Below are 27,102 nucleotides of genomic sequence, written 5' to 3' on the forward strand. Positions count from 1 at the left end.
CCCACCTGCAGCACCTCAAGCGCCGCCTCACGGGGACAGGGGGGACACGGCACCGCGGCACAGGCTGTGGCTCAGCTCTGAGCCCGCAGCGTTTCACAGCTGACCTTGCGCGTTGACGTCCCACGTGGACAAATTCACAAAATGCGCCTCTGGTTTCTCTCGCGGGAGTACTTTTTTTTTTTTCCTCCAAGTTTAAAAGAAGAAAGCCTTGGATTAATTTCCAGAATTTCCTCAACTCTAAGATTCTACTTCTCTAAATATAATAAAATTAATCGAATTATAAAGTCATGGTCATCCTGGGGTAGAGAGGGAAGACGAGATGGACAGAGGCAAGCCGCCTAGGGGAGGTCTGGAGGTCACCCGGGAGACCCGGACAGACAGGGGACATCAACATAGCAGTCCAAGAGCAAAAATTAAATTACCCAAAGAGCAGATGGTGACTACCCACCACAATTATGCTGTGTGGAAAAATAAAAAGGCCTCATAATCCAATTATTTTAAGGCAATTTTTATAAACTTTTGAAAGTTGGTCCAAAAGCACTAAAAGTACAACAGGAAAAATGAATTACTTAAATACTGTATTGACATAGTAGAATCAACATCTTTTTTAATTGAGAAATGATGGAATCAAAAGAGCCCTATGTCTAATTTCAGAAATCAACTAACTAGATATATTCATTGGTATGTTTTTTTGCATACCACTATTGGTGAATTATTTCTCTGTATTAGCAACGAAAAATGGGAAATTTAAATATGAACAACAGCAAAATTTATACTAGCACCAAAAATTACAACATTCAGGAAGAAATCCGACCCGATATGTGTGTTATTTGCATGATAAAAATTACAAAATACCGAGCTGGGGCTGGGGCTCAGTGCTCACCTGGCACGTGTGAGGCACTGGGTGCCATCCTCAGCACCACATAAAAATAAGATAAAATTTAAAAAAATAAAATAAAGGTAAGAAACTTACAAAATACTGATGAACAAATTCAAAAGATCCAAATAAATGAAGAGAAGACCATGTTCGTGGATTGGAAGACTCAGTGTTGTAAGGTGTTGCTTCTCCCCAGATCTAGCTACGGACTTAGCACAATCCCAGTCAGAAATCCAATAGCAATTTTTGTCGCAGTCAATGAACCGATTCTAAAACGTATATGAAGAAAAGCAAAGAAATGAGAAAATAACTTTCTGAAAAAAGAAGACCAAAGTTAGAGGTTCACGCTGTGTGGTTTCAAGGCAGCAGGCTGTGGAGAAAGGAGGAGCCCACAGAGTGGATCAGAAGAGATGCCAGAGGAGGTGCTCAGGCACGAGGCCGGTGGGTTCTTCACCAAGGTGCAGAAGGGATTTAAGGAGAGGAAAGTCTTTCCAGGAAATGGTGCTGGACATACATCCAGGTGTAAAAACAGGCAGCCTCTACAAAAACAAACCTCAGGCTGGATGTCCCTCCCTAAACCACAACCTCTGCAGAAAGAAAACCCACAGGAACTGAGCACAGTGGCACACACCTGTAATCTCAGAGGCTCGGAGGCTGAGACAGGAGGATCGCGAGTTCAAAGCCAGCCTCAGCAAAAGCAAGGCCCTAAGCACCTCAGTGAGACCCTGTCTCTAAATGAAATACAAAATAGGGCTGGGGATGGGGCTCAGTGGTCGAGTGCCCCTGAGTTCAATCCCCAGTACCCACCCCCTCCCAGAAAAAACACACACACACACACACACACAGGAAAATCTCTCCAACCCTGGGGTGAGCAAAACCCACTAAGATCCCATGTGATCTACCAAAGAAAAAATGGACAGATTGAACGTCCTTACACTAGAAATGTCTGGTTAAGAAATTGCAAAGACAAGCCTCGTATATGGAATGTTTGCACCACATAAGTCTGATGAAGGACCTGCATCCAAAATGCATGAAGAACTATCAAAACTCAAAAATAACAGCCCAAATAGTCCACTCTAAAACTTGATGTTAGGCATAAGACTTGAGCACTTCACCCAAGAAGGTATATAGAAGTCAAATACGCACAGGAAAGGGTGCCCACCCTCAGGAGTGACTAGGAAAATGCAAACTCGGACCCCAGTGAGATGCCGCTATCCTTAGAAGAAAAGCAAAACAAATAGCAAAATCCCCCGGTGCCGCCCAGGCTGCAGAGCAACTGGAAATCCCACCACTGCCACTGCCAAGGTGACCCTGCAGCCTCTTTGGGAAGCCTCTTTAAGTTAGGTGCACGTTTGTCCTTGACCCAAGAGCCTCAGACTCAGGTATTTACCCAGAAGAAGTGCAGACGCACACCCTGCAGTCACACAGCAGTGCAGTACAGAGGATGAGCCCGGGGTCACCCAAGCACACCCCCCCAAACTGGGACCAACTCCCTGCCCCTCAGCGGGTGAGCAAGCCGTGTACCCGCCTTGAGGAAGTGCCTCCTGCCCTGCAGAAAGTTATGAGCGAGGAAACCAGCAACTCACTAGTCCCACACACCTGGCTGGGCACTCCTGACCCACCTCCCATGGGTGACTGGCCCTGTTTCCCGAGTCCCAACAGGGTGAGCACGGTCCAGGGCGCAGTTAGTCCGCTATGTTGGTCTCCTCCTGCAGCCTTTGGTACGTCCTCGCTGAACTCTACTTATCAGCCAGAGCCATGGCTCTATTTAAAAATGTCTACGTGACACACGATAATTGTGTAGGTACGAGAGCTTTCACTTCTTAGAACTGTGGAGGAAGAAAAATTCATGAAAGAAAGGCCATTAGGAAGGCCATGAATAGGTACCCGGCCTTCTGACTCTGTCACTCCTGCTGTCCTGGTTAATCCACACACACGTTCTCCTGAAGTGTCAACAAAACATTCTGACATCAATTAATGGGATCAGTCATTGAGATAATGGAGAGATTTGGGGCCCTGATTATTAAGAGTCCAATAGACAAGAGGGCAATGGTGAGGCACGTGGCCAGGTGGCCATGTGTCCAGCGCTCCAAGTGACCACTCTTCACCAAACACAGACAGAGAAAATAGACTAGGGGAGACCTGCGAGAACCCCGCAGCAAGAAGGTGCCCTCTGAGCCCTTCGCTGGCTGGGTGCTTTTCCGCTCTTCAGGACGACTTTACTGCGCATGGGTACAAAAGTGAGACTCCTAGCCTGGCCACAGGCAGACACTGGGCAGGATGCAGTCAGTTCTTTTACTTGTCACAGTCGTGTGCACACCCAACAGTGAAAGGACACTGGCAATAGAGACAGATCTAAAATGACCCATGATGAAACAGAACCATTATCAAACACCTCCCCGGGGACTTCTCTAAGGACCAAGACGACCATGGCATATGAAGTTGGGGCCTCTGTGCACATGGCAGACCAAAGGTGACCAGGGCAGAAAGGGGCAGGGCCAGGATCTCCAGGAGAAGACTCGGGCAGGGCCAGCCATCAGACACGGTGTCCGCCCCGTGACAACTCTCGAGCCGTGAACTCGGGTGCCAACACCCTCCTGTTGGGCGCGTTGCCTTTCAGTGCAAGTTTACTGAAATCAGGAGACTCTGTCTGTGGCGTGTTGCTGCAAGCGCAAGCCCTGGGGCTCGCAAGCGGCTGTGATCTCACTGGAGACCCCCACAGGTGTGCTCGGTGGCCTTGCGGTGAGTGCTGACTTCCTTTTGTAGGGAGAGAGGCTGATGACCCTCCAGGGGCATCACTTCCCGGCCTCTGGGTCCCCAGCCACTCGGCCAGTCCCCTCCTAAATCACCCTCAGGCTGCTGCCAGATCTGACCAGGCCCTGCCCCTGCTTTTAAGCTTTTCCTTGGTGCCCAGAGGACAGCAGAAGGCACCACAGCCCACACCTGGCCCTGCCCCCCCCAAAGGAATGCAGAGGCCCTGTCCCCACGAGCCACCTGGTCAGGTTCAATGCAGAGGCCCCCGTGCCCTACGCACCGTGTCTACACACCACGTCCACACGCTCAGTCCCCTCCCCAGGCTAAGGGCCTGGTCCCTCACCGGTGTCCCCAAGGCCCTGGGTTCTTCCCATCTTCCAGTCATTGTCCCATGTTATTGCAACACTTTATTTCACGAGCAGATGGTGTGGTGACGAATTCTAAATACACACCACAAGGTATCGAGTGACAAGGATCCTCCCCTGCCTTCCAGTCACCCTCCAGGCAGCCCTGTCCCTGCTCCTGCCCCTCTGTGGGGCGTGTGTGTGGCGGAGTCTGCACCAGTTTCCCAGCCACAGCCACACTGGGTAAGTGAGCTGGGGGTGGGGCCAAAAGGACCGTCAATATAGATAATTAATAACGAGATCCAATCGGGAAGGTGGGGCTGGTTGGAAAGAAAGTCACAAGCTGCCCCCACCCAACCTGTTGCTAAGGTAACCTGCCTCCCCAATGGCCCCTCCCTGCAGGGAGTCCTGACAGTTAAGTGACACCTTGGGTTGTTACCTGCTGCCTGGGTCACTCCACCCTCAGTCCTCTCCCTGCCCATTTGTCCCTCACCTTTTGGCTCACTCTGGCCACTGGGCAGGTAAGAAGGATGAGGGCGGGGGATAGAGGGCAGAAGGACAAAGACAACCTAAGCTGTAGAAAAGGGTCAGGAAGCCCCCACGTCCTTGGACACCTGCTGTGGCCCCTTCTGCGTCCCGGGAAGCCCGTTATTGTTCTTTAGATAAATTTGCTTCCTCTGCCCGCCTCCCGTGTCTCTGGCGCTGAATCTTCACATCTGAGAAATGGAACTAACTGTCTGTACCAGGAGGACTGCAGGAGCCCTGCTTCCCAGGGCCCATGCCCCGTCCACCTGGTGTCCACACACCACCCACAGTGTGGCCATGTGGTGTCCATGCACTGTCCACGTACCGCCCACGCCACCCCTGAGTCCCATCACTGCTGAGATCTCTCCAGGCCCTCCCGGCTGTCATGGATCCCTGCGGTGGCTGATGTCAGCCCATCCCAGGGGCAGCTCAGTGTACAGACTGACCCACGATGTGCACTTGGGTTGCTTCACAGACTGTTTTTACGAAATCGCTGCAACGTACAACCCTGTGCACGTCGTGGCTCGTGTGTGTCCCAGGACTCCCGCGAGACCTCGAGGGGGGCTTCTTTGTCCCAGGTCCCATGAACACCCTATTATTGGCACAGCCCGAGCACGGGGACCCTGGTGCGCGAGACCTGCTTGCCCCCGGCCCCCTGCAGCGGGTTGCTGGCCTGCCTTCAGGCCCACAGCCACCCCCGAGTGTCTCCTCTGAATCTTTTCTTGCCAATTTGAGACACTGAGACACTTTGATCGGGATCCTCCCGTTTGAGCCCCCCTCTTCCTCCTCTACGCCCACCCTCCTGCAGCCCTGGCCCCTGGCTACCTGCCTGTGGTCTCCTGCTCACACCTGTCCAGGGCTCTTGGTTGCCAGCCAGCCGTGCTGCTCCTGGGCCCCTTCTAGCTCCCCACCTCTCAGCTGCTCCCCACCTCTCACCCTGGCCCCCTCTGGGTGACCTCTATGGTCCCTCTCTGGCTCACTGTCCTGTCCCTGGGGCTGATGGAAAGACCTCTAGCATTTCCCCTGCTTGGCATGCTCGGCCTCTGGACTGGACAGCTCAGAGCACGCTGAGGAAGGGGCCCCTCTTCCAGTGCGGCGCGTGGCCCTGCTTCCTGACGTGCCCCTCCCTAGGCCACAGGCCGCGAGAGGAACGGGCTCTCTCCTGTTGGTTTCTCCCGCTGACCGCAGCCCCAGGCTGGGACTCACGCAGCTCAGCACGTGCTTGGCTAATGTGCTAGGGGAAGGGCCGTGTGGCTTGTGGGACACCGCAGAGGGTTTCAGAAGAAGAGAGGTGCACCCTGGACTTGCTGAGGTGGTGGACCCCGGAGGGCCAGGAGAGGGAGGGAGGAGCGAGTGCACAGAGCAGGAAGTTCGAGTTCCTGCAGGGAGGCGGCCAAGGTAGGCCTGTCACCCTGGGGTGGCTGTGCGGGAGGCCTGGACCTCGGCCAGCAGGCCCAGGGGCTCGGGCGTCTGTCAGTTACACAATACTTCATGTTTACTGAAAGCTTCCAAGTGCCAAAAAGCCTGCTGGGGATGGTTTTAATATGAGTGGCAACTGTTTTGCAAAAAGTAAAAACCCACCTCTCTAATGCAGAGCTGAGGACTTCAGAGCAGGGACCCTTCCTCCTAAACAACAGGCCCTGTGCAGAGCTGAAAGTCAGTATTGTGACTCTGTTCCCCTTCTCCCGCCCCAGGGCACTCTGCAATATGACACTCCTGTGTCCTGTGTCATCAAGCCTATCCCCAGATGGCCCTTGCACCCTGTCCCCTTCCCTGACTCAACCTAAAACAGGCAGTGTTGACGCCTACAGACCAACAGTGCCTGTTCACTGCCACCCTGCAGGTTCCATTAGACCCTGAGGGGGCTGCTACTCCATGACCCGTCACTCTGCCCAGCCCTCAGTGATGTTCACCTGTCACTCATCCCAAAAGACAGCATGGTTCCCATGACAGGAAGACAGAGGATCTCCCCTGTGTGGACTAGTACATCACACAACAGTCATCACACTAAGAAAATAACCATTGAATATGCAAATGGCTCTCGACAGTAAGTGCTATAAATAAGGGTTTTATACTAAGGTTGGAATCATTTTGCACTTGTTATGGTTTGGATGTGAGGTGTCCCCCAAAAGCTCACGTGTGAGACAGTGCAAGAAGGTTTGCAGGAGAAATGATTGGGTTGGGAGTGTCTTAACCTAATGGGTGAATTGATCCTGATGGGATTAACTGAGTGGTAACTGGAGGCCGGTGGGCGTGGCTGGGGGGCAGGTGGGCGTGGCTGCAGGCCGGGGCTGGCTGGGGGCGTGGCCTTGCATTTGTGTCTGGAGGGGGGAGCCTCCCTCTGCTTCGTGATCACCAGGTGAGCTGCTTCCCCCTGCCACACTCTTCCGCCTTGATGTCCTGTCTCACCTCACGCCCCAGGAATGGCGCTGGCCTACTATGGACAAAGACCTCTGAAATCAGAGCCCTCAAAACCACTTTTCCTCCTCTACGTTGTGCTGGTGGGGACTTTCAGTCTCGGCAGCTAAGTAGCTGACTAGCACAGCCCTGAAACAGAAAATGAACATAAAGAGCAATTCCTCTGGCACAGAAGGTGCTGGACACTTCAGAATCATGGCGAAGAAACCGCACAAGAGACCCTCTGTAGTCACACAGAACCCAAGCTCCAGTGGGGAGACCACGCTGAGAGGAGCCTGGCAGCGTCCACCTTCCCCACTAGTGCCCGGTGAGCCCAGGGAGTAGGAACGCTGCCCAGGGCCTGTGCAGGGGCACCTCAGACACCACCAGAGGTGCTCAAGTCCCTGGTGTGAAAACACATGGACCAGGGTTGGCACAGAAGCCACGAGTCTCTGGAGGACTCACAGCACCTGGCGCAAGGCTAATGCCATTACTGGCTGTGACACCATGCTGTCCAGGGGGTGATGACAAGGAGAAGCTTGCACTTGGCTCTGGTGACCTCAACTACAGAGATGGTGGCCCTGGACCCTGCAGGGGAGGCTCAGGACAAGGTCAGAACATGAGCAGGGTGTGATAAAACTGTCCCCAGATTCCCATGGGACGGCAGAAGAGGACCGGAGACAGAAACTCGGGTGGGAAGGTGCTGAGCAATCTAGGCAGGAGCCAAGGTGGCAGAGGGGGCCATGACAGGGCAGAGTGACGGAGAGAGAGGTGGCAACGAGGTGGCAGCGCTTGGAAGGCTGGTGGCATGGATATTGCTGGCCCCTTTTGGCCAAATTTATTGTGATATTCAGAAACAAAAAGCGGAGCAGAAAGATTTGAAGAACTTGAAAGGCAGGAGGGAAACTGGGAAGTTGCAGTTGTTTGAGACACTACTGCCACACTGAAGGAATGCTGAAGACTGCCCAGGGACAATAAGGAAGATGGCCTGAGGGCACCTCAGGAGCTGACCACACCCCTCAGCTCCAGGAAGTAAAGGTCAACATTCCCCTGAGAAGAGGCAGGGCACCTTCCTGCACAGGGGCCTGGGAAGTTCTTTCAACTGCTCAGCCACCCAGACACTCAGAGGCTGCTGCAGCCAGGGTCCCCAGGGGCTCGGCCACTGCTCCAGATGGCCGCAGACCCTGGCGTCAACCACGTGGGGCTGGTTCTGCAGGATTTCACAGGAAGCCTGGGAGGCCAGGCAAAAAGGGCAGCAGGGTCGGAGTCCCCACTGGCCCCTTTCCAAGAGAATTTTTGACAGTCTGTTACCAGGACCAGGAAGGACATGGCACAAAGGCAAAAGGTCAGCTCCTCAAAGTGACGACAGTCCTACTGTGCGCACCATCACAGGGGACCCGCCATTCTTATGCCGAGGAGGAGGGAGGGACTGAGTTCTCAACAAGCCTCTGCAGCTTTAGTCCCAACCACCCAAACGGAAACAACAGGGTGTCCGTGACCAGGTGAACCGTGGCGCGTCCACACAGAGGAACGCTGTCCAGCATCGAGAGGGGCAGCATCCCCACCGCGTAGTCGCACAGTGGACCTCCAGGACACCGTGCTCCGTCAGACAAGCCAGGCACGAAGGAGTGTGTCCAGCCCGTCTGGGTGAAGTTCTGGAAAGGGCACATGGAACCTGTGGAGGCTGAACGTAGGTCCAGGCTGCCCGGCTGGGCAAGGTGATGCCAAGGGCCAGAGCATGCTTTGTAAAGGGCGCCGACGGCCAGAAGGAGCACAGGGGTGGACACTCGGCCTCTGTTCTCCACACCCATGCCCCTTGCTGTTTGCATGTGGGCCCATAAGGTTGCTCGAAGGCACATACCAGCGCAGACCCTCTGCACCCGCACACGAGCGACACCTGGAGTCTCCCATGCGCGCATCTCCTGGGAAGGAATCAGGTGTTTGCTGAAAAGACCAACCTGAAAAGCAGCAGGGGAGCAGCACAGCCCACACCCAAACCCCCCAAGCTGCTCCTCCAGGCCTCTCCAGCTCCAGCTGCAAACTCAGTTGTTGGTTTAAGGCCACAACCACAACCCAAACTGCCTTCCATCTTCTCAAACACTCATTACCTACAGGCTCAGGAGGGGGATTCCTAAGACTAGCGATGATTTTTTACTTTGATCTTTCACCCATGACCAAAAAATGAAAATTTGAATTAAAAAAAAAAAAACTCCAAAAATAAGAGCATTTTGCCAGGTAGGAACGCTGGTGCTCCACCGCTGTCCTGGTTTCCCTTCGGTGTCCCAGGGTTACGAACAGTCTCTAAGAGACGGCCCATGTCCTGCCGGCCTCTGCTGAAATTGCTGTCCTGGCCCAACTAGAAGGAGCGCCCCTGGGGGGAGCCAGCAGGGAGCCCTTGGATGAGGACAGGACTCTCAGCCTCATGCAGATGCCGAGGGCCTGGCGGGACACCACGTGGCCCTGTGCACCTCGACCCCAGGAGCAGGCTCGCCGCCCGACACGGCAGCGTCTGCAGTCCCCACTGAGCCTGAGGACACTGAGCCCACCCTCCACACACACCCTGCCCGCCACCTCTTCGTGGACATGAGACAAGTGCACATCCCGTGGGCTCCACCTTCGCAATCTGGGATGCAAGGACTTCTCCCCATCCCTAGCCACTCCCTGGTCCAAAAGCTGGCCTCACCTCTCAGGGCCTCCCCCGCCACCCCCTCCCCATGCTTCCATAGCAGCCAAACTGACCCTTGACCCTTGACCCACATTGTACTGCCCCAGGGCTCACACTGTCCTAAGTCTTCACTCCCAGGGACAGTCAGACCTCCCACCTCTGCCCACCTAGCTCCTAGCATCCTCAACCCCCAGCCCCTGCCTCAGGGTCTGGGCCTTGCTGACGGCTCCCCCTGGACACAGCACCCAGAAAAACACAGGGGGCTGGCTCCTCACCTCCCACCCGGGTCTTTGTTCTGTGGTTCTTTCCAAGGTTTACTGCGGACTGCAGCACCCCCGCCCCCACACCTCTCCAGGCTGTGCGGTTCTCCAAACATGAGTCCCAGTGGGGACAGAATATATTTGCTGGTCTCACACCACCCCACCCCCAACACACACTTTGTTCCCTGAGGCTTTTCTGGCGCCTGGGGTAAGGCATGGCAGAGTTACAAGAAGAAGTACGCTTCTAGCACAATCCACAATCACTCCTCCCCACTCCCCAGCTTGGGCTTTGACTGGAAGTAGAAAGGCCAAGACAAATCAAGAGGATGTACCAAACCTTCAGAAAAGGTATTTGCAAAAGAGCCAAAGTCAGTGGTATTTTAAGACACCTTGAACTGCCACCTGGAACATGAGAACCCAGGGAGGACCTCAAAGGACACAGCTGGTGGATGGCTTCCCAGGCAGGGGTGTCCCGTGGCTGCTCAACATTCTCCAGCAGTAGAGAGGGGCTAACATTACTAGAGCATATGCATTTTTTCCTAAAATACGTGCCCCTGGCAGGCAGAGTGTCAAAATCCTGTGCAGTGGCAGAGGCCAGCCAATGTGCCAGGCTCGTCCCTTGGCCAAAGAGCTGGTCCCCACATTCACCTTGGGGTTTAAATTCACGCCTTAGAAAAATGAACAGCAGCCCCGACCATGCACCTCAGGGGTCCCTGGGCTGTTGAGGTCTGGGGTTTTGCAAACACACTTGGTGCCCGTCTTTGGCAGGGTGGCCTGGCAGGCGACGGGAGCGTTCTACAGCCTGATGCTAAGACTTCTCCATGAGCATTTTTGTTTGATGAGGCATTTCCCAGTGAAGGTCTCAGAGCATATTTGATGATGAATGACTCTGGCAACAAAGTAGACAAGCTGTGAGGATCCCTGCACACCGCCCCAGACCCTGGGTTTTAGGATGCTATATTTTGGGTGGGAACTGCACCGTTCATGCTATTGGAAGGAAGGGCGGAAGTCCACAGTGAGCTAATCTCCAAGTTAACCTTTTCAGGTTATAGACAAGGAAGGCACATAACTTCTACTCCAGGATGACCTCCAGCCCTGGCTCTGCCTCCTGGGAGTGACGTGAGCCTGGTCTCATTATCTAGTGGCAAAGAAACACTCAGCATGGTGGTCAGTGCACGGGGAGCCATCGGTGTCCTAAGCTAACACAACTCCTACCAATCATGGAATCCAAGCAGCCCAGAAAAAATTAATAGCAAAGTTGTGAAAGATAACCTAGATCTGCCAGCCCACGGGTGCAGGCTGCAGCGGCCATCTGCCGGTATTCCTGTGGCTCGAAGTGATTGGCGGGTAGGCGTGCAAGGATTGTGTTACACCAACAAGATGTACCTTCTCTGAATTTTTATTTTTTCTGGAAATGATCATTATGGCTGCTTTTAGAACTTGCATAATGAATTGAAGAAAGAAAGAAAAAAAAAAGACGACCAAGTTTTCTCATCGTACTGGTGCAGCCTTTTTATCCTGTTCTGTCCTTCTTGCCCCAAGCCTCTCTGATGTCCCACATTTTCCAAAATACAGAGGCTGCAGCTCAGGGCAGGTGGCACCTCCCAGTTTGTGTAGACGCCAGCGTCTTTCTTCTCTGGGCGGCAGTTTTGTCTCAGGAGCCCCAGTGGACACACTGTGCAGAACCCGTGACCTTGAATGACCTTGGTTTCCCCTGTGACCTGCTGCCTCCTGCGGTCCCCGCCTCTCAGCTGACAATCCAGTCCACCATGCTCAGCCCAGGGCTCATTCCCCATCAGAGGGCTCTCCTGCCTCTCTAACCCTTTCCCTCACTGGGAGTCCCAGGAGCCATGGATAATTGATGGCCGCTTCTTTTTCTCCTGGAGAGGCTGGTGGCTCTGAGCCAGAGAAGGTCTCACAGATAAGAGAGGGCGGGAGCCTGGGGCATTTGTCAGGGGAAGGCCCTTCCCTATGACAGAAGCAAACACTTCCACACAAAGTAGAAACAAAAGGAAAAAAAAAAACAGTTCCCAGGTTCAGATTTCCCTCTGGAAGGCCCCAGGCCGAGGGTTCACTTGCGGCAGTTGATCCCCAGCCTTTGGGTAGGAAGCTGCCCAGTTATAAATGTTTTCAGATTCTGCCCGTGTTCTGTTCTAAAGTACAAAACACTACACTCAATAATTTTGTGAAATATAAAACAGATTGGCAGCTTTGTCCCTTGAAACTGACAAGGAATCGAAAAATGTTCTGCTTGGGTTTCTTAGTATTTTTGAGGTTTAGTGTACATTTTTAACAGTAAGTACCTATGATGTATTGGTGCCCACCTTTATTTCTCCAGGGACTATTCTTTTTTTAATCATAAGACATAAACTCTTGTCTTCAAAGCCCATGGCAAATATAATACTTATGCCTTGGCCCCAAAGAACCAAATATAATTGATGCATTCTGTCCAGGTAAATGTTCTTTTAAATCATGCCAAAGATGGACTGACACCAATTAAAAAAAAAAAAGTTAAGAAATGAAAAGTAAAAAATTGAGAAGAATAAAAGAAACCAGATAGGAAAGAAGTAAGACTGATTTTATTCAAACAAAATATAGAAAATTCTATGGAACACACTCCCGCAAATACACACAGAGAGAACTTTCTAGAACTAATAAGCCAGTTCAGGAAGATCACTGGATTCAAGATTGCTTCTACAAAAATTCATTCCATTTCCTTGTCGTAGCAATGAGCAGTCAAAAAGAAAACTAGGAAATAGTCCCACTTCCAGCAGCATCAAAAAGATTCAGATCCTGCTGCGCTGGGGCTGGGGCTCAGTGGTGGAGCGCTCGCCTAGCACGCACGAGGCCCTGGGTTCGATCCTCAGCACCACATAAAAAGCTTCAGATACTTAGGAACAAATTTACTAAGACGGAGAAGACTGAAAACTACAAGGCAGTGTTGGGAGAAATTAAAGAAGACGTGGGCCAGAGGAGGGAGTGGAGCCGGTTCATGTTCACAGACTGGAAGGTTTGACGGCGTTGAGATGCTGATTCTCCCCAGATGGCTGTAAAGATTCAAGTCAACCTCGGTCAGAGCCCCAGCGCCATTTGTTTCCTAGAAATTAAAAAACTGATGCTAAAAAAACTCATATGGAAATCAAAGGACCAGAATAGCCAAACTTGGGGGTGGGGAGGACACAGTGGGGACTGTCATTTCCCGCTTCCTAAGCTGGCCTGAAAGCTGTGGTAACTGACACAGGGAGGACCTGGCATGAGGCCAGACAGGCAGGTAAACGGCTCAAACTGGGAGTCCAGTGATAAGTCCTGACATTTATGGTCAGTTACTTTTCAACAAAGATGACCAAGACAATCAATCCGGTGGGAAAAGGAAAATCTTTTTTGAAAATGCTTTTCAGACAACTGGATACCCACCTGCAGAGGAAAGGCCATCTGAGACCTCTGCCTCAGGCTGTGGGTAAGAAGTTACTCAAAATCAACCAGAGACCTAAATGTACAAGCTAACACAAAAATACTTCTAGAAGAAGAACAGAAAGAAAAAAAAAAAGGCTCTACGCATTTCAGTTAGGCAGAACCCTCTTTGGTAATGACCCTGAAGCATGATTCAGAAGAGAAAATGTATAAAGTGAACCTCGTCAGTATTAAATCTTTTGTGTTTCAAGTCACCATTAAGAAAATGGAAATGAGCAGACACCACGTGGAAGGAAATATCTGTAAGCCACGTATATGACAAATAACAAGAGACGGAGGTAATCCCTGGTTTCAAATGGGCAAAAAAAAGTTGAATAGACATTCCACCAACAAAGTACTCAAGTGGCTATGAGCACAAACGTGTAATGTCACCATTGTGAGGGAAATACAAACCAAGACCACAGGGAGACACCAGGTCACTTCCACTGGACGGCTCCAGCCAGAAAGAGCCGATGCCCAGTAGCCAGAGGATTTGGTGCCTGGAGCTCTGGGGTCTGACCATGGGAACCTGAGCCAGTACAGCCCCCTCCAAAGCCATGTGGTCATTCCTGGAAGATCAAAGGCAAATTGCAAGCCTGCAGTTGCCCTCCCAGGTGCACACCCAAGAGAAAGGAAAACATTTTATGCACAAAGTAACTTGTATGCAAACATTCATAGCAGCCTATTCAAAATAGACTGTGGGAACAAAACCTGACTGCCCATCACCTGGTGAACAGATCAACGGGTGCTACCGCCACACAAAGGGATGCCTCGCCACAACAAAGGGACGTGGCACTGACACACTTGGTGGCGGGGACACACCTTCAAAAGTTCAGGCACAGAGAAGGGTCAGACACAGAAGACCCAGGGCCACAGCCGCCTGACTCCATGTTTATGAAATGCCAGAAAACCAGATCTACTGAGGCAGAGAGCAGAGGGGCGGGTGCTGGGGCCGAGGGTGGGGTCGGAAGTGACCACCGTGGGCACAAGCGGTCCCTCTACAGCATGGAAATGTTTTAAAATTGTGGTGATGCTTGTGTAGAAATTTAATAAAAATCATTAAATCGTGTAATCACAATAGATGCATTTCACAACACAAAAACTATATCTTGACATATCTGTTTTTTACCAAAAGAATCAGTTTTTTCCTAACAAAAAATTTCAGACACCAAATTATTTCACACAAATTCAAAAAAGATGAACATTCAAACTCTGGATTAAGCTTTGGAGCCAGTGTTATAAAATGCAATGCCTCCCGGGACAGCACATCGAGTAATGTTTCATTGACATGATGCTCCTTCCACGGGGGAAATATCATGGGCATACTTTGCGAATTAAGTATCTATTTTGGAGTCTCCTTATGATTTGAAACATCCTCCTTTAATAGGAGTGAATATGGAGACAGAGAAGCAAACTTGGCGGTCCCCAGGCAGATGGATTGTATCAGATGCCTGCCATGTGCCTCCCTGGCACAGGATGAAACCACTATTTCAACATCTTCTGGGAGAGAAGAGTAGCAAAATAATCTGAGCTGTAACTGATAAGTTGATTTTACGGTCTGTTCAATAGCCCGTATCCCCTTAAAACCAACCTCTCCATGAGTCAAACTGAGAATGTTGAGAGATGTGAGTTTTATTAACAGTGAATTAGGACTCAGCTTGATTGACATCTCTTAAGATGTATGATTTCTCAACAAGGAGAAGCCGGGGGACAACAGTAGCTCTTGTTTAACCCTCTGTGTTGAATCCTGGCACTTTCTGCGGCTATAGTTGTCTATCACTCTGTAAAGATCACTGCAAACTTAAGACACTCAAGAGCAACAGCCGCTTCCACCTCTCAAGGCACGGGTCAGAATCCGGGTGGGCTGCACGGGTGCCGCAGGTCTGGGTTCTTACCTAGGAACTCCAGGCTGCTCCAAACTCACTGCAGCCGCTGGCTGGAAGGACTGAGGTCCCTGGGGATCACCCTCACTCCTGCTGATGCTCACTTCCCCTGTCCTGTGGTCCCCGTCTGCAAAGCCAGCAGCAAATCGAATCTGTCTTCTGACCTGCTCTTCCAGCGGCCACTTGGGACAGGCCGCTGTTAAAGGGCTTGCGAGAGCAGAGGAGCCGGCAAAGACCTGCTTACAGGTGCGCGGGCTCCTCCGCCACGGCTCCGGGAGTACCACCTATGGGCAGCGGCCATCCTGCCCCATAGGGACCTTGCTGCGGGAACTGTGTACAGCCACCTGAACAGCCTGACTCAGGAGTCCCAGCAGAAGGGCAGGAGGAGCAGGACAGTTAGAAAGCTCCCTAAGAAGGGGAGGGAGACACGAAGCAGAGGACAGCAGGGTGAGGAAGAGAGGGGACCCCAGCCCGACCCTCCCAGCACCGCTGCCGAGCCTCTCCCCCAAGATGATGAGCCCTCAGGTCAGCGGACCATGGGGACACAGCGCAGCTCAGCTGCCTCCAGACCGGGCAGGTCCCTCTCCTGTGCGCACGGGGCTGCGCAGGACTGAGGGAGGGGCATCACAGTGGGACGGGGGCTATTTGGACCCAGATTAAAAACCAAAAGTACATGGATATTTTTAGGAGAATCAGGAAAACTTGAAGATAAACTCAGTGTCGCACAAAGAAGCCTTGGGAACACTGTGGCTGGGTAAAAGAGCTGTGGTGACATAAGGACACTCTCCCGGTTTTAGAGAAGCCACTGGGGCTGAAGTGCTATAGTTTAATAGCTTTAAAGTATTTTAGTGACCACACACACACACACACAAAGACAGAATGGACAAAACAAGGATAATAAAATGTTGAAAGCTGTTGATTCTCAGTGGCTTAAATAAATGTGTGTGTGTGTGTGTGTACACGCGTGTTTATCCACACCCCCTACACAGGTGTACACACGTGGGCTCACTGCTGCAGTCCACTGTCGCACCTGATGAAATGTGTTCATCAACAGTTTGGGGAGATTCCTACACCGAGGCCTGCCGAGGGCCTGAGCTTGGAGCTGGTCAGGAGAAGCTGAGTTCTGACTTGGAGGGCAGTGGTCACAGGGAAGGATGGTGGCGGGTGGGGCCTTGGAGAGGGGATGAGTGACGGGCTGGACCCTGCCCTGTCAACATGTGTCCTATCTGGCCTGTCCTTTTGCGTTCCACCTCTGCCTGGCACCGGTGCCTGTGCCAGGCTGTGACACCAACTGTGGAGAAGACACACTGGGGGCTGGAGGTGTGCCAGGGGGCACTGATGAGAGGGGACCTCAAAGGAGAGAGGGACAGAGGACACAGAGGAAGAACCACTGGCCCGCAGTGCACTGCAGAGGCTGGCAGGTGCTGGGGCGGCAGTGTCACCGCCGTCAACCAGTTGGGTCTGAATGGGGAGCCTCCCTCCTTCCACAGCAGCATCTATTCACAGGCCACCGAGCAGGAGCAGCCCCAGCATCCCTCAGCTGACCATGGATAACCAGGACACGGCACAGCCACACCACGCAGAGCTCTGGCGCAGGCAGACCCAGGCAAACAGGGAAGACGTGGCACAGGGGGTCGCCGAGTCAAAAGGCCACTTGTGCCGCATCCCACAGAGGCAGGAAGTGGATCAGTGGTTGCCAGGGGCTGGGCCAGGAAGGGGGACGGGTGGGCGCAGAGACTCTTTGGAGAGTGATGAAGAGGTTGTAAAATCTGACAGTGGAGCCGCTCTGTGCTCCTGACCCACCCAACACAGGGAGCTGGGCGGGGAGCTGGGGCGTCCAGCGGGTGGAGTTCACACTCTAAGAAATGCATCTCAATGAACCCGCAAAGAAATTTGCAATTTTTGACTAACCATGGGAGGATAATTACTTTCCCTTCCCTTGCAAAGGTTTTTAGTTCAAAATCAAGAGCAAAAAAAGCATTTCACATAGATGAGAGTGAACCAAACACCACAAAAATAATGAGAGAACAACAGGAGAGCAGACCGTCCACTCCTCTGCTCCCGGCCACAACCTGAGGCACAGGGTGAACTCTGTCTATGCAGTGGGGACATTAGCTTGCCACAGGCTCCCCTCAGAGCACAGGTAGGCCACACCCCGCCTGCTACTCCACCCCAGCGCCAGCGGCCACTCTTTACCAGGGACTCTTTAAAAATCAAGGAGAACTGGGGATCCTAAGCCACTTCCCTCCCTTGGGTCAGTCTACACTCTCTCACCAGCAAAGAAAGCCCAGAAGGATCTAGAAGAAACTGGTCTCACAGAGACCTGGCAGTCTCCATGACTTCTGGGGACAGAAGCACATCAGCCTCGCTGCCCAAGGGGGAGCAGTCTCAGGACCCCTGCAGACACCAACCTCTGTGGATGCTGAAGTCCCGTTTCCACATTAAAAGGCACAGGATCTGCCCGTGAACTCTGCTCATCTCCCACGCACTCTGCACCACCTCTAGATCCCTTAAACTACGTGAATGCTTTGGACAGGGCTGTCATGCAGAGTGGTTAGGAGCCTGACTGTGACACTGTGCATTAGGAGCCCAGACAACGATTGGTGATTTTCTCCAGCTGTGGTCGGGAGATTTTGTGGATGCAGAATTCATGGACGTGCAGGGCTGACTGAATACACAAATGGAGTTCCAGGGAACTGTGATTTCTTAGAATTTTAATAAAGTCATTTCCTCCAGCCATAAAATAATTTAAAAGCTGAGATCCACGCTCCCCGGCAAACCCTCCAAGTGGTGTGGGTGGCAAGCCAGGCACAGAGGGGAGGAACACCCAGCACCCCACCCGCTGACTGCACCTGCAGACCCTGGACCAGCCTGCACCGGAGTCAGCGCTGCAGGCAGCTGGGCTACCAGGAAGGCCCCCCGGCAACCCAGCCCTGGCTGAGGGGGAAGTGTGTTCAGGAAACGCATGGACAGTAGGAACTCTCTACAGGGACCGAAAACAAGAAGGTGGCAAAAGGGCTGTAGGTCTAACCTGACCAGAGGGCAATGCCCGTAGACAGACAACCAGCTCTGGAAGGTGGATGAGCCCAGGTACCTCATGGGCTTAGAGGGCTGTGGTCACAGGGAATGATGGTGGCAGTTGGGGGCTTCACCAGCCCTGGAACGCCACATTACAGAGTTCCCGAGCAACCCTGCCTCCCTGAGCACTGTTAGTGAACCAGAGCACCCCTGCACCCCAGGACACCTGCACCACAGCACCATGACATCAGGAACCCCTGCACCCCAGAATATCTGCACCCCAGGACACTTGCACCACGGCACCACGACACCTAGAAACTTCTGCACCCCAGCACCCCAGCACCCCCTGCACCCCAGGACACCTACACCAGGACACCTGGACACCCCTGCACCCGTGCACCAGAAGAGACCAGCACTGGTTAGGATTGGGCATGACCAGGAAGAGATGGTCCCTGATCTGTGTCCATACAGGTGGCGTCCTTGTGACCCACAGAGTAGAAAGTTGAATGACCTACAGGGGTAAGAGCGGCACAGTGGACCTGATGATCAGGAAGAGATAAGAGACCACCCACCACGGAAACCAATGGCGTCCAGTGACAGAGCCCCACACACTGGAGGAGACAGCCGCCCTTGGGGAGACGCGTGTCATCCCCCCTCTCCAACAGCCATGCAAAGCCAGAAGCAGGAGAGAGGCTGAGGATCTCTGAGTATGAGGGAGGGGAGCCCCACACCAGGGCCCAGGGACCCAGAGAGAGCCTCTTTCCTGGCTACCAGGAGCTCCATCCTTTGCCTGGACAGTGGGAACGTCCAGGAGCAGCTGCACCCTGTAGGTGCATACCAACCCCCCCCCCCAGGTGTTTTTGCTTCTGATAAGGCCTCCAGAGAACAGGACAAGGAGCCGCTCACACCAGCCAAAGTCGCCCCCTCAGTCTTCTAGTGACCTAGTGTGAACTCTGCTGACAATAACCTCACTAGATGCTTCTCGGTCCCGGGGTGTTCCTGTCCCCCGTCTTTGAATATGTGATGCACGAAGAAGCCTGATCTTGAATTAAGCGTGCCCAGGAGTGTGCGCACCTCTTTCGAGATGCTGAGTCTTCCCAGGATGCCCAGGGACACATGCCCTCTCTGTTCAGGGAGTCGCACTTTGGGAAGTACCCAGTGCACCCCTCCCATGCTGCAAGTAGTCAAGCCCTCCGCCCTTCACTTCCTGGCTCTGCTTATCAGCTCTGCACCCCTCAAGAGGTGAACCTCTGTGTTCAGCTCCACTTTGATTTTGGGCAACCAGCCCCCAAGGAGACTTAAAACCCAGCTGAACTAGTCTGTTTCCTAGCAGCTCATTCACAGGACGTGTTATGAGAAACACAAGTAAGCATTAGACCCCTACTAGGTGCACAAAATCTCCTCCATTCCCACCAATAAATAGCTAGGAAGGCTACAAAAGCGCCAGGGGTTATATCTATAAATCACACAGCCCTGTCTGACTTCACCACTGCAGTCACCGCAGGCCACGTGAGCAGCAGGACTCACCGATTCTCTGATTGAAAATCTTGTCGAAGGTTATCTCATTTCTCTCCTCGAGATACTTCTGCATCACATTCCGGATACTGAAAGAGAAGACGGCACATCTTTAACAACACGGACCTCACTGTGACAACCATGCCCAGAAGGGAGCAGGGAGGGGGGCCTTCCCAAGACACTCGCTTTAGGGGAGACCCTTCCTGCTGTCACAGGGGCCGGTGACATGGCTGAGCAGATCTAAGCCAGGCTTCCAGGTGGGAACGCCATAGCACCCCTGGGGACCCTGAAGACCCTTTGCCCTCCAAAATAGTCTATGTGCCTGTGTGTGCACACACACCAACACACACACACCAACACACACAGCCCTGGGCGCACGACACACATGCACAGGTCCTGCTTGTCACTTCATGAGCTTCTTTCTGAAACAAACGTTTCACATATATACAGAGGAGCTGCTGGGTCACAGGTGTGTACCATGGCGCCCAGCTGCGTTGAGCTTTAATGTAGAACAGAAGCAGCAAGATGCAAAAATTGAGAAGAGATGGATTATTCAATAAGTGTTTATTCAAATGGAATAAGGGGAAGATAGAATCTCCACTATCCAGACAGCGGAAATGAACAAGGATTCAGCATCACTCTTAACACTAACCAAGGTGTAATTTAAACATGATTAAATGTGCATTCAGTGTTTATTGTTCGATGAGTCTTCACAAATACGCCCTTGCAACTACCCTCCTATAGCAGGTACAAAACCTTCCAACCCCTTCCTAAAAAAGGTGCCCCTTTGCATTTCCCATATTCTAGACTCCAGGCAGGGACTGGTCTGCCCTCTGTCCACACAGGTTATGTGCTCCAGTTCTAGACTTCTAGGCAGAGGGCAGGATGCGATGGGTCTTCCGTGTCTGGTTCTCACCCGTCAGAAGTGAGCTTCACCCACCTGCTGTGAGCCACCCCTCAGCCCCTTTCCATGGCACGGAGCGTGCTACTCTGATTAGCCCACAGTCGATTCACGCATCCGCCTGTTGATGGACATCCGCGCGATGCTTCCAGTGGGGGGCTATCAGGAATAAAGGTGCCTCAAATATCTGTGTATTCATCAACTTATGGGTGTGCGTTTCCATGTCTTAGGGTCAACAGCCCCAAATTGAAATTGTTGGTCACGTGGTGTATTTTACATCCTGGGGAGTGGCGGGACCACCTCTGTTCCAAGCTGGGCTCCCACTTTACATTCCCATCGACAGTGCAGGACGGCTCCAGGGCTCCGTGTTCTTGCCAACACTTGGGTTGCTCATCTTTTTACATTTAGCCACTCTGTTGAGCATGTAGCACTATCCTATTTTAATTTGTCTTTTAACTTTCATTTCCTTAATGGATAACGGCAATGAGTGTGTGGGTACACCATTATTGGAATTCATATACCTTCTTTTATGACGTGTGTAGTCAAATCTTTTGCCTTTTAGTGGAACTGATTGTTCAGTGGTGAGATGTCTCTATGTAGCCTGGCGAGAAGGGCTACGTCAGATTCCGTGATGCTGATATTCTCTCCCAGGTAGTGCCTTAGCTCTCCATTTTCCTCAGGGAGTCCTACCAAGAGTGGAATATTTAAGCTCTTCTGTCGGTTTCTTGGTTATTTCTTTGATGGACGCTATGCTAAGAAGTCATGACACCCCAAGGTCATGAAGATTTTAATCTGAATTTTCCTCTAGGAGTTTTAGCTTCTACATTCAGGTCTAATTTCCATTTCAGGCTGATTTTTGTGCATAGTATAAGGCAGGAATCGTCATTTCTGGTCTTTTGATAATCCCTAAGTGTCCCAGGGTCACTTGTTGAAAAGGTCATCCCTCCTGACTCAATCATCTTGGCCCTCGGTTGGTTCAACACCCAGAACCTGCAGGTCTACCTTTGGACTGACCCGTGGCATTGATCTTTAGGATTCTCCTTTCATAAACACTGTATTGTCTGAAGTGCTGTTTTGCTAACTTCTTAAGAAGGTGGATTGACAAATTCAAATATTTCTAATGCAAGCGTTTAAAGCCCGGGATTCCTGCTAGGCATGGACTGAGCTGCACCTCATGGATAATGATTCATTCTATTTTCATTTCCTTTCAATTCAAATTATTTTCTAATTTCCCTTGGTCCTTGTTCCTTGACCTGTGTGGCTTCATTTCCAAACACGTAGAGACTTCCAGTTGCCTTTCAGTTATTGGGTTTCAGTTTAGTTCTTTGGTGTCCACGGAGCCTATGCTGAACGCGTCGGTTCTTTCCAGATTTACAGACGTTCGTTTCCTTGGTTGGAATGGGATGGGGCTTGTGGAGTATTTCGTGCAGGTTTGAACAGAATGTGCGTGCTGTCGTGGGACGGACCCATGGGTGAATGTCAACTGGGTCCAGCTGGCTGATGGTGTCCAGAGATTTTTCTGTGTTCTCACTGATTTTCTGTGTCCTCCTTCCATACGTGACTGAGAGGAGAGGGCTGGAGTCCCCAACTGCAACGGTGACTCCGTCCACTGCTCCTTCTGACTCTGTCTCTGGCATCAACAGGCCCTTCCCTGCAGGGCACTGTGTTTTATTTTGAAAGCTGCCATTAAAAAGAATGAAATGATGGCGTTGGCTGGTAAGCGGAAGGGCCTGGTGACCACCATGCTAAGTGAAATGGCCCTGAGAGCGCACAGTGGGATGTTTCCTCTGACTTGCAGAAGCTAGGCCAAAGTAAGGGGGCTGGCAGGGAGACAGAAAAGAAGTGGGAATTCTGTCAAAATAAAAGAAAGATCCAGTACAAGGGCATCGGGGGGTGGAGGGACAGGAACAGGGAAGGACAGCGGGAAGAATCTGCTTCCAATGACATACATGAGCCCACCACAGTGAATCCCAACATTATGGACATCCTCAACACACCAATTTTTGTTTTCTTCTTTGAGTACCAGAGATTGAACTCAGGGGTGCTCAACTCCTGAGCCCCACCCCAGCCCTATTCTGTGTTTTATTTAGAGACAGGGTCTCACTGAGTTGCTTAGCACCTTGCTGTGGCTGAGGCTGGCTTTGAACTCTCAATCCTCCTGTCTCAGCCTCCGGAGCTGCTGGGATGACAGGCGTGTGCCAACGCGCCCAGCCACAAGACACCAATTTTTAAAATGTAAATAAATGGAAAGATCGGTTGAGGAGCGGGAACAGAGGAAAGGCAGAGGGGAAGGTAAGGGTAAGCACTGGAATTCTATTCCATGCATTTGTGATTGTGTCAAAATGAATCCCAATGTTATGCATAACTATTATGAGCCAATAAAATGATTTAAGAATGAAACAAAAAATAAAAATCTAATTTGGGGCTGGGGCTGTCACTCAGGGATAGCACTCGCAGCACATGTGAGGCCCTGAGTTCCATCCCCAGCGCTGCCAAAAGAAGAGAAATTGTCTAACCACCCTAGGAATCTGTCCCATGCTCGTATCTCCTCCCTACAGTTCTTGACTATTACACTCTACTAATAATTTTTTTTGTTGTACTATGCGGTTCCTATTTGCATTTTAAATATTTCACATTTAATTTTTAGTTGAAAGAAGGTAGCTGCTTCCCCGTGCTACATAGAATGAGTAATTTCATATGTATCTTAGATTTAAGTACGAAGCCTAAAACTACAAAACCTTTTAAAGGAAACAAATGAAAAAATCTTTGTGACTGGGTCAAACAAAGACTTCAGACACAACACAAAAGCACCAACCAAAGACAAGGATTGATTAGATTTCACCAAAATGAGAAACTCTGTTCCTCAGAAGAGCACTTCAGAGAATGAAAACGTAAGCCCAGACAGAGAGAAAATACTGGCAAATCATACCCTGATTAAGGATCTGGATCCAACATATATAAAGATCTGTTAAAATTCAAGAACAAGAAAACAAAAATATCCAATAAAATTGGGAAATTATCTGAATGGACACTTCAGGAAAGAAGATCAATGGAGGACAACTAGGCACATGGAGACAGTTGACATGGTGCTCACTGAGGCGAGGCACCAAAAATCAAGTGAGATCCCTCTACACATGCTATTGGAAAGTGTGGCTACAATACAAAGGACCATACCAACTGTTGGCAAGGACACAGAACAACTGAACTTCTCCTGCGCTGCTGGTGGGAATGTAAAATAGGGCACCCGCTTTGGAAAAGTGCCTGGCTACATCTACCATGTGACCCACCCACTCCACTCCTGGGTATTTACCCAGAAAAAGGAAATGATGCGTCCATACAAAGATATGCACATGAATACTCTCAGCAGCTTCATCTCAGACGTCAAAAACAGGGATCAAGGGGCTGGGGCTCAGCGGGAGAGTGCTCACCTAGCACGTGTGAGGCCCTGGGTTCAATCCTCAGCACCACATAAAAATAAATAAATAAAATAAAGGTATGGTTCCATCTACAACCGAAAAATAAATATTAAAAAAAAAAAAACAGGAATCAATGCCAGTGCCCACACTAGATGACGGGATCTGGAAATGGGACTCTCAGGACAGGGAGTTTCTTGGACCTAATAAAGGAATAAACCAGCCACACATGAACAACAAAAGTAAATCTCAAAATAGTCATTCTGAGTTAAAGAAGCCGGAGCTCCAGTCCCAGAAGAGGACACCCTGCTTGACTACAAAGAGTAAGGTGCAGGTCTTCCAGGGTGGAGTGTGCGCCAAGGTTAAAGCATGTCGACTCCACGTGTCTTTATCCCTTGCTCCTGGCACAGAGCCCCTAAGACCCCTGGGATCTTCTGAGCTCCTAAAGGAGAGTCTTTGTTCACAAGAAGCCCTTCCTAGCCCTGCACGGTGGCCCACACCTGTCATCCCAGCGGCTCAGGAGGCTGAGGCAGGAGGAGAGCGAGTTCAAAGCCAGCCTCAGCAATTTAGCAAGGCCCTGAGCAATTAGTGAGACCCTGTCTCTAAGTAAAAAAGTGAAAGGGCTGGGGATGGGGCTCAGGGGTGCAATTCAAAGAGGAGGAGGAGGGAGAAGGAGAAGGAGAAGCCCTTACTGAGAACTCTTGAAGGGTCTGAAGCACAGGTCCGGCCCAGTCATCTGTGTGCCGGGAGGTGGGTGGGCTCGCAGGGGGCACGGAAGCCTGGCGGCCTCTGCCTCCCCCAAGTCCCAATCCTTCTCCTTTTCTGCTGTCCCCGGGTTCATAACAAAACTAATCCAAGCCTGGCGTTTGCCCAAGTTATGTGACTCACTGCAGCGATGGCCCCAAGAGGACCCTGGGGAACCCTGCATGTGAGTCAGCTGGGCAGAGGCAGGGGACACCAGGAGCCCCCTTGGGAGGTGGCCTAGAGGGCAGTGGTCTTCTGGGACTGAGCGCTTCAGTCCTCTCAGAATCCAGCTGAACTGCAGGTCAGCCAGCTGGTGTCACAGAACTGAGAACCGGTGGGACACCACATAACATGCTCGCTATCTTCATTCTGGTGACACTTGCCCAGTGTAGATCAAACTTACCAAGCTGTGCCCTTGAAATGAGTGCATTTCATTTTACGTGAATCATACCTCGGTGAAGCCATTTGTTCGCTGTGTTTGTTGTTGCTGTTGTTGTTTGTTTTGTGTTGTGTTGTTACTCCATGGAGACCCAATCAGCAAAATCCTGGGTGCAGAAGTTGATGCCACAAATCACCCAATGTCTTTAACAACCACCACAGCCAAGTCCAAGAGGGAATAAGGATGCTGGTGGAGACTACAGGTTCAAAACAGAAACAACAGCAGCAAAGCACATGAGCCACGTTTGGAACTCGGTTTCAATTAAACATTTTATTTTTTTAATTGCAGAAGCTGGGCCTGGTAGCTCAGGCCTGTCATCCCAGCGGCTCAGGAGGCTGAGGGAGGAGGATCAGGAGTTCAAAACCAGCCTCAGCAACTTATCAAGGCCCTCAGTGACTCAGCGAGACCCTGTCTCTAAATAAAATATAAAAACGGGCTGGGGATGGGGCTCAGTGGTTAAGCATCCCTGGATTCAATCCCCAGTATCAAAAAAGAAAGAAAGAAACTGGAGAAATATGAATATGAATTGAATGTTTGATGATATTAAGGAAGTGTTTCCTTTCAGCAGTTGCTTTGTATTTCAAAAGAGCTCTTATCTTGCAGGAACACATACAGAGTCGTGCAGATGGAACGATACGCTCTGTCTCGGCATCCTGCAGAGTCATCTCAAGAACAGAGGAGGCCGAGGTGTGGAGGCGGCCAGGCATGGACGGTGCATGGACGGCATGTGCATGGACGGCTGACCCCGAGGACAACCTCAGGACCACTCTGCTAGCCCCTCCTCTTGCACGGGTTTTTGCCTTCGTTGCAGAAAGCTGGAAGAATCAAATTCTGGCCTCTGGACTCCAGGATAGTAAGTTCTTCACCCTCGTCCCCAAAACAGAGCACAGGTGGAGCACAGATGGGGACAGGAGGGCCGATGTATATTTGAAAAACGAACACCAAAAAAATAAAAAGAAAAAGAAAATGAACAACAGCCCCCCCCCCGCTCACCATGGCCGGCTGGGGGTCCCGCTGTGTGAATGGATCAAAGCACGATAACATTATATTGTGATTTTTAAAGCCTTTCTGTACTACGGCGGCTGCAGGCCAGCCGCCAGACCTGCTGTCCAGGCCAGGGGAAGGTCTGCTAGTGGACTTGGACTTCCTTCCCCTCACGAGTAGAGAAACCACAGGATTCGTGGCCTCATCAGATGGCCACACTGTCAAGGCCCCCGCGTTCCATGTGAGGCTGAATTTTGTTCAAATTCTAACGTCTCAAATAAAAATGCATTTTAAAAATATTTAAATATGCTCTGTTGCCTTAAAAAAAAAAAAAAAGAAAGAAAAATAAGAAGTTAGGAGAAGTTAGGCTGTGACGTGCGGCCAGGAGGGTGGGGTGCTTGGTGAACCCCCAGCGGCTCGGGATAGGAGCTGTTCCCACTCCTGGCCACCAAGAAACCCAAGAGGCAGACTTTATTTTAAGATAAGGTGACTCGCTATCACGCCAAGATTCCATTTCCTCAAAATGAAACTGCTTCTTTTTTCAAAGGTAGTTGCTAAATATTTTTCATAATCTAGTCAATAAGCAGAATAGAGCTGTGACATCCAAAGCCACAGTCAAAACTGTCCCACTGGATCTGAGAGCACACGGATCCCGAGGCGGGAAGCCTTTCAGGAGGGTCGGTTGGTGTCCCTTGTCACCAGATCTTTGGAGGGAAAGTGGAAGGTAATCCCCACGGCATCAACCAGTTGATCCCGGGCCCGTCCACGTCAGGGATCACAGCCCAATCGACAGCACGTGGATTTGAGTCCCTTGTGCCATCCCTCCAATAGCTTGGCACTCTGCCTTCTGCTTCTGATGCCTATTTCTTTGCAATCAAGAACTGCGTGTTAAAGTGGCACTAAACCTACTTGAATTTCACCGGCCGAAAAATG

The 27,102-nt window shown here is 51.3% G+C and overlaps 1 protein-coding gene across 3 annotated transcripts in view; it reads right to left on the reverse strand.

Annotated features, from left to right (window-relative positions):
- The window catches only part of Grk3 (G protein-coupled receptor kinase 3), a 115,844-nt gene that overhangs the window by 71,829 nt on the left and 16,913 nt on the right, over window positions 1-27,102 (reverse strand). Inside the window, exon 2 of one of the 3 annotated variants that reach the window (XM_027955882.2) lies at window positions 19,701-19,777. The exons of the other annotated variants lie outside the window; for them this stretch is intronic. Coding sequence (XP_027811683.1) covers window positions 19,701-19,777 — 77 coding nt within the window. The remainder of the gene's footprint in view (window positions 1-19,700; window positions 19,778-27,102) is intronic. 3 annotated transcript variants of the gene reach the window in all.

The sequence above is a fragment of the Marmota flaviventris genome, chromosome 1 (genome assembly GCF_047511675.1).
Source record: "Marmota flaviventris isolate mMarFla1 chromosome 1, mMarFla1.hap1, whole genome shotgun sequence".
NCBI lineage: Eukaryota > Metazoa > Chordata > Mammalia > Rodentia > Sciuridae > Marmota > Marmota flaviventris.